At 35.7% G+C, this 8,479-nt stretch overlaps 1 protein-coding gene across 1 annotated transcript in view; it reads left to right on the forward strand.

Annotated features, from left to right (window-relative positions):
- Window positions 1-8,479, forward strand: part of LOC107711923 (phosphatidylinositol 3,4,5-trisphosphate-dependent Rac exchanger 1 protein-like) — an 83,217-nt gene that overhangs the window by 30,078 nt on the left and 44,660 nt on the right. Inside the window, exons 7-9 of the mRNA XM_016517014.1 lie at window positions 1,164-1,297; window positions 1,490-1,605; window positions 6,331-6,480. Coding sequence (XP_016372500.1) covers window positions 1,164-1,297; window positions 1,490-1,605; window positions 6,331-6,480 — 400 coding nt within the window. The remainder of the gene's footprint in view (window positions 1-1,163; window positions 1,298-1,489; window positions 1,606-6,330; window positions 6,481-8,479) is intronic.

An 8,479-nucleotide genomic window follows, 5' to 3' on the forward strand; every position in this document is an offset into this window, starting at 1 on the left:
AATCCATTTTCAAATGATTTCAAATTTCTTAAATATTAATTAAAATAAATAAAATTATATCGGCTTTATATCGGCCATCGGCCACCCTGCTTTCCAAGATATCGGCATAGGCTGTCAAAAAACCAATATCGGTCGACCACTAATGACAAGAATAAATACAAAATGTACAATTTAAAAAAATACAATATATGTATGTATGTACATATATACACCACTTTTATGAAGCTTTTATGTTTTTTATTATTATTATTTATTTATTTTTGTAATAATGGAGCTTGACATTCTGGATATCCATTTACTTTCATTATACAGTATATAAAAGAGCAGCAAGTACATTCTTGAACAGAAGAAAGCAAATAATATGAGTTTGGAATGATAGAATTATTCCTTCAAGGTTTCAATTCTTCTGAGATCATTTATAGATAACATTAAACATTTAAAGCAACATAAAATGAGGGCTTAAAAATCAAGCTTTATTTAACCCCAGATATAGAGTGTTTCAGGATGTGGGGTCCGATTGAAAACCAAATGCATTAAAGTTTCCATTTAGTCCAGAGTGTTTCACCTTTATAGGTAAATAGTGCAGAACAAGCGGGAAGCAGATTCCCATCTCTCTAATTGACCCGTCTGGGCACGCCATTGATTAAGCAGAGAAAATGGAGTCTGCTTATCAAACACACTCTCACACGCACACACCTGCAGAGCATAGAAAATCACATCCTGTACTGAGTCAGCACGAACCACAGCGTCGGAGTGGAATCAGTTTTTAAGGGTACTGGATATTGAACAGGACACAGTCTGTGATACCATCCCCTCGTATCTGAGACACAGATGGAAGGTCTGGATTAATGACCAGATTGGAACTATTTTAAATGAAATTAGATGTTCTCACTATAATAATTGCAAATAGAGGCAAATCTAATGTGCACTTGTTGAAAAGATGGATGATTGAATAACCAAAGGTATAAATGTTGGCAGCATTTTCATAATTCTTTTCAACTGCCTGTGTTCTGCTACATAAGCTAATTCAGCTAATCACTTCTGAATAAAATATTTAAATTGGAATATTTATAGTAGAAACTCTTATACTACTCTTTTTCATGACACATGAAGATGCATGTTTATCCAGATCAATACAAATGTTCCTTTGTTTTGTTCATCAGGGGACGAACTTGACTGATATTTGCACCGAACTGTTGCTCCAAGGCAACCTTTTGAAGATATCAGCTGGAAACATCCAGGAACGGGTCTTCTTCCTGTTTGACAACCTCCTAGTCTACTGCAAGAGGAAGTCCCGGTTAGGCCTTAAAGATGCTTTTGAGTCTTGTCTGTAATGTTGGTAACCTACCTGCATAACCATAAGCATAAACATGTTTTCTAGTAGATTACTATTATCCCTAGTTGTTAACACTTCACTGAAACAGCCATCAGAATCATGTGTAGAAACTAAACAATACTGGTCTCATTTTTTCACCCTTTAAAAATCCAGAGTGTCTGGGAAGAAATCCACCAAAAGGACAAAATCCATCAACGGGCCGCAGTACGTGTTCAGAGGCCGCATCAACACTGAGGTCATGGAGGTCGAGAATGTGGAAGACGGAACTGGTAGGTTTGAGTTTGTTAGTGCTTTTAAAGTGTTTTGCATGTGTTATGTATTTTCATGCTGCTTAAGAGTATTGAATTGTTAGCTTAGCAACATGCTAACTTCAAAGTCTATTCAAATCAGTTGAGTTTCCTGTGCAGCTTAGTAGGTTTTGAAACGATTGTGTTTGTATCCTGCCACACAAATATTCATGTTTTAAAGATTTTTAAGGTTTTTAACAAAAGAGGTCTGTTATGCTCTTCACTGCATTTATTTCCATCAAAAATACAGTAAAACGGTAATATTGTGAAATATTATTACAAAATAAAATAACTTTGCTTAAAAATCAGGCTTTATTTAACCCCAGATATAGAGTGTTTCAGGATGTGGGGTCCGATTGAAAACCAAATGCATTAAGTTTCCATTTAGTCCAGAGTGTTTCACCTTTATAGGTAAATAGTGCAGAACAAGCGGGAAGCAGATTCCCATCTCTCTAATTGACCCGTCTGGGCACGCCATTGATTAAGCAGAGAAAATGGAGTCTGCTTATCAAACACACTCTCACACGCACACACCTGCAGAGCATAGAAAATCACATCCTGTACTGAGTCAGCACGAACCACAGCGTCGGAGTGGAATCAGTTTTTAAGGGTACTGGATATTGAACAGGACACAGTCTGTGATACCATCCCCTCGTATCTGAGACACAGATGGAAGGTCTGGATTAATGACCAGATTGGAACTATTTTAAATGAAATTAGATGTTCTCACTATAATAATTGCAAATAGAGGCAAATCTAATGTGCACTTGTTGAAAAGATGGATGATTGAATAACCAAAGTTATAAATGTTGGCAGCATTTTCATAATTCTTTTCAACTGCCTGTGTTCTGCTACATAAGCTAATTCAGCTAATCACTTCTGAATAAAATATTTAAATTGGAATATTTATAGTAGAAACTCTTATACTACTCTTTTTCATGACACATGAAGATGCATGTTTATCCAGATCAATACAAATGTTCCTTTGTTTTGTTCATCAGGGGACGAACTTGACTGATATTTGCACCGAACTGTTGCTCCAAGGCAACCTTTTGAAGATATCAGCTGGAAACATCCAGGAACGGGTCTTCTTCCTGTTTGACAACCTCCTAGTCTACTGCAAGAGGAAGTCCCGGTTAGGCCTTAAAGATGCTTTTGAGTCTTGTCTGTAATGTTGGTAACCTACCTGCATAACCATAAGCATAAACATGTTTTCTAGTAGATTACTATTATCCCTAGTTGTTAACACTTCACTGAAACAGCCATCAGAATCATGTGTAGAAACTAAACAATACTGGTCTCATTTTTTCACCCTTTAAAAATCCAGAGTGTCTGGGAAGAAATCCACCAAAAGGACAAAATCCATCAACGGGCCGCAGTACGTGTTCAGAGGCCGCATCAACACTGAGGTCATGGAGGTCGAGAATGTGGAAGACGGAACTGGTAGGTTTGAGTTTGTTAGTGCTTTTCTAGTGCAATTAAAAATACATTATTTTACCCAGTTTTACAGGTGATGTGTATTTTCATGCTGCTTCGAGTATTGAATTGTTAGCTTAGCAACATGCTAACTTCAAAGCCTATTCAAATCAGTGGGTTGAGTTTCCAGTGCAGCTAAGTAGTTTTTGAAACTACTGTGTCTGTATCCTGCCACACAAATATTCACTAGTCTTAAAACATTTAGGGTCCGTAAGATTTGTAATGATTTTCAAAGAAGTCTCTTAAGCTCACCACTGCATTTATTTGATCAAAAATATAATAAAAACATTAATATTGTGTAATAATTATATAATAATAATAATATATTTTAAAATGTCATTTATGCTTGTGACGGCAAAGCTGAATTTTCAGCAGCCATTACTCCAGTCTTCAGAGTCACATGATCCTTCAGAAATCATTCTGATATGCTGATTTGTGCTCACGAAACGTTTCATATTATTGTCAATGTTGAAAACAGCTGTACTGCTTAATATTTTTGTGGAAGATGTGATATATTTTTTCAGGATTCTTTGACGAGTAGAAAGTTCAAAAGAACAGCATTTATTTGAAATACTGTAGAAATATTCAGTAACAATGTCAAAGTCTTTACTGTCACTTCTGATCAATTTAATGAATCATTAATTTCTGTAAAAAAAAAAAAAAAGCTTTTGAATGGTAGTGTACAAAGCAACGTTTTCTTGGGATGTGTAAGGGCGTTTCCTGTGTGATATCCTTTTTGTTCCATATGATCACCATGTGATACTTATGAACATCACAAGCAACAAACAAAACCATTTAAAGGGAACTTCAGCTGATGCAGTAGAAATTAGCGACTCTGTGTCCTGAAGATAAGATCACGCATGGCTTCCCAGAATCAAGCACTTTGCATTTAGCACCTCTGCTGCACTGACCGTTGAGGGGCCCTCGTCAAAGGTGCCGTTCAGCTATCGGGCCGAGCGTGAAATTGAACTCTCAGGGGAAGTAACGGCTGCTCTTCTCACCTTTTGCTCTTAGTCTTTCACCACACCTTAAGTAGCAGGGTGGAAGTGCAACTTCTCTCTCTCTCTATTTCTCAGAGCCACAAAGAATAACATCCTTTCTGAAAAACAAGCCATAGGGTTGTCACAGTACCAGCCTAAACCACACGTGCCTTCAGTTGATATGGCCAATGTGAGACTGTGCTTTGTGTTTCAATCTCTCAGTGTCATGTTGATCAGGGTTTGTGTCACATGGCGCTCCACATCTGTGTAAATGCATCATTTAGCTGGTGTGTTTTGCCTTATTGGATAAGGTTACAGATAAAATGACTCACATGCTGGGGGTGAAGATGGAAGGTAGTTTAAAATTCAGATTTTCGGCCTTATTGCAGTTTTATGATTACAGTGTTTCAAGGGAGATTTCAAGGCAGTTTAGTGTTGAATAATGATTGGAAGGGGTGGGTGTTATGACCAAAATCATATATCACGCTATGAGTAATTTTGTCATTTTGTTTAATATTTTATGCTGGAAATTCACATAATATAGTATATAGTATATAAAATCTAAAAATACATTTATAGTAATTTTATGAACATTAATTTAGTCTTATTTTTATATACCATTTTGTATGTGATTTTCCGGGGGGGGGGATATATATATATTATTTATAAATATTATCATAATTTGTCATTATTTTAAATATTAAATATTTTACAAATTATCTTTTTTTTTTTTGAAACTGTAAACCAAAAGATAGGATTATTTACAGTAAATGAATTACAATAAAAGGCTGACTTTACTGCAAAAGCAACACCATAATATGTAATGGTCATAATATGTAATATGTCTTGCGTTGAAAAAACAAGATTCAAAACAGTAAAAGTAATATAAAATGTATAGTTCTGACTCTAAATTTTAATTGGATCAGTCACATTTGAAGCAGTTATAAAATGGCACATCATGTGTGGCAATAGGGGAAAAAATGTGGCAACCGAAAACAACTAATCTCTATATTCTCACATTACTCCATGTTTCTCATCGCTCTCACATGTAAAAGCATGGCAATCTGATCTGCTTGTTTTGACTGAGCTATTGTTTTAATTGGAAAACAATCAGATAATGCTTAGGCTGTGTTTATTACTGAACCAGACTTGTGTGCCTAATACGATTACCCATAAATTCTCTCCAGTTTTATATGAGCTAAAAGCCTTTGTCAAATCCTCTCAGCGGTCTGAAATCTATTTATACTACCTCAACATTAACCACTGCTCATTACCTATTCCATACCTCATTCATTTTTCCATAAAATTCACCTGCTGTCAGGTCTGGGTTAAAATTGGACCGTGAGTAACAGTCTGAACCCCTCACTCACACACATGCTCTCTGTCAGGCTTTGGTTTAATGGTGGGAAAGAAGTGCCATGTGCCAAAATGCACCTTTAACGATTTCTCACACTAATGGGATAGTTTAACCTTTTTACCTTATTGATGCTTCTAGATTGTTGAAGTAACTCATTTAGTAATGGTAAGAGGGAACCTTTTTAACCTTGGTAATAAGCTGACAAAATTATATCTTAGCAGAAATGAGACCTCCCAGTTTTTTTAAGGTTAATTTGAAGGCGCAAATGATTTTGATTAGATGATCTGATCTGATTTTTGTAGACCCTTGGTGAACATCTTTATGTAGATTATGTAGCAACAAACTGATGTAGTTGTTTGCAGTGTTTATTGTTAGCATGCCATATAAGTTATAGTTGTGTTGTATATAATGTTTGTGTGATTCAATGGGTGTACTTAGTGCTGGGCGGTATACCGGTTCATACCGAATACCGGTGTTTATTTTTGTTATGATATGAATTTTTAAAATTCAGCAATACCGGTGCTTAAACAACGTTCGGAACGCGACACTGTTTGAAAGGGGTCCGTTTTCACTGTTGCACTGTGTTGAGGGAACAGCTGTATGTGTTACTAAGCATGAAAGTTCCGAAACTGAAGCTGTAGATAGGGCATTCTAAGTCAATATACCGCAGTATTTCCTCTCTCAATCAGTAGAAAATATGGTTAACACCCGGTCATGCATGAAAAAAAAAATAATACCATCATGTACCGTGAAACCGGTATAATTTTGAAAAATACCGTGATATAAAATTTTGGTCATACCGCCCAGCACTAGGTGTACTCATGTTAATAGTGTTTATGGATATTGTTTAACCTGTTTTGTTGTTTTTCATGTTCTTTTACTTTGTCTTTCTAGCGGACTATCACAGCAACAACTACACGGTGACCAGTGGCTGGAAGATTCACAACACGGCCAAAAACAAGTGGTTTGTGTGCATGGCCAAGAATGCTGAGGACAAGCAGAAATGGCTAGACGCCATTTTAAAGGAACGTGAACAGAGAGAGAGTGAGTAGTTTTACTCTAGTTTGTCATTGTGTAGTATGTAACATATGAGCATTAAATAACAGTTAAATGTATATTAAAAAATTAAACCTTTATGATCCATACAAAAATGTTTAAATCAAATCAAACCAAATCATTAACAAATTTCAGATGGCATGATGCGACTACAGATTTTACAATTTATCATGTTAACTTGGTAAATATTTATTGTGTTTAAATTATTAAAATGAATGCAATAAATCACATTGAAATTATTGTAAAATAAAGTTATTTTGAAAATGATTTTAAATTATTTTCAGAAGAATTTATCAAGTCATAACATTTAGTAAATAATCATACTAGAATTAAGTTATTGTCAAAGCAAATATTTACATCTACTGAATAAGAATGAACTTAATATCCTGCATTCTGCTATACCTAGTATGTTTTTATGTGGATTTTTTCTTCTGTTCTGTTTCGATATGAAACACCTGTCCTCTGCTGGACACCTGTTCTTGTTATCTCTGCTTTTGAGGCAGGGTTACTACAGGGTTGTTCTGATTGTTAGGTCACATGATCATAGCAGTAAAACCCCACATATACCACAGAGCCCATTCTGATCACTGCTCTTATGTTTCAGCATGAAGTATTAGTCTGTAGGATCAGTTACCAGTGTCCAAGACATAGTCCTCAACCAAAGTATTGTAATGCTGTGTTGGCGGCAGAGCGAGACGTCACTTTAATGCTGCAATGCCAGATGAAAGCAGAAGTTTTATGGAGCGTATCAGGTTTCCAGCATTTGAAATTGGAGCCCATTTCAACAGGTGCCACATCAGTCACACCTCTCTGACGGTCCAGATCTTCAAAGACATCATTGAGTACGTTTACATGGACAACAATACTCCGATTTTAATACGATTAAGACAATACTCTAATTAAGAATCTACCATGTAAACAGAGATTTTTGATTACCTTAATCCGGCTAAAGTCATAATCGAAGTAAACAGAAATCGAATTAAGACATGTGGAGTATTCCTATTTTAGTCGCATTACTGAAGTGCAGAATAGACATGTAAACACCTTAATCACATTATTACCGTCGTGTAGGACTTTTCGCCGCATTTTGCGACGAACGCATTTTGCTTCAACACCGCCATCGTCTGTATGCACATACAAATAATTAACTGCACTTGAAGCTTTCATAAAATTAAAAATTAAACACCCAAAACTGTACATGGCATCATCACGAAGACAAACTATATGTTTATACGTGAAATTCCGGAGGGGACATCGGATGGCGTCGCGTGGGGACGTAATGACGTGTGCCATTAATCGAACTATGTACTATAACATGTAAAATGGGAACATGAAAGGAATATTCTAAAAGCAACTCATGTAAACACCATAATCATAATATTGGCTTATTTAGAATAAGGTAAATAATTAGATTACTGATGTCCATGTAAACGTAGTCATTGAATTACATGTTCCGATTAATATTTAGTTTAACATGCAAAAGTGGCTTCAATTTAAGAATTCTGGTCATCTGGAGTGTAAGACCAGAAAGGTATTTCATTTAAGTACCCAAACGCAAACCTTAATAATGCATTACAAATGCACGGTCCTGTTGAACACACCTTTAAATAATTAACTAATAATGTTTTAATAAATATTAGTAATTTTTAAAGGGGTCCTATTATGCTTTCACTTTTTCAACTTTAGTTAGTCTGTAATGTTGCTGTTTGAGCATAAAAAAGATCTGCAAAGTTACAAAGCTCAAAGTCCACTTCAAAAGCAGATATTTTATTTAACAGAAATCACTTTTCAAAAACTACAATGAACGACTCGTTTGGACTACAACGCATATTTTCTGGGATTTGTGATATCACAAAGATCGACGAATGGGACGAGACCTGGTAATGAGTGTTATCACTATGTCAGAGACACGCTAGCTTTCCCAAGGCAGACGAACTTAAAGTGGTTACAATCATCCGGGTTTAAATCACGCTCAAATTGATTTGAT

This window comes from Sinocyclocheilus rhinocerous, unplaced genomic scaffold (genome assembly GCF_001515625.1).
Source record: "Sinocyclocheilus rhinocerous isolate Xijiao unplaced genomic scaffold, SAMN03320098_v1.1 scaffold1168, whole genome shotgun sequence".
NCBI classification, from domain to species: Eukaryota; Metazoa; Chordata; class Actinopteri; order Cypriniformes; family Cyprinidae; genus Sinocyclocheilus; species Sinocyclocheilus rhinocerous.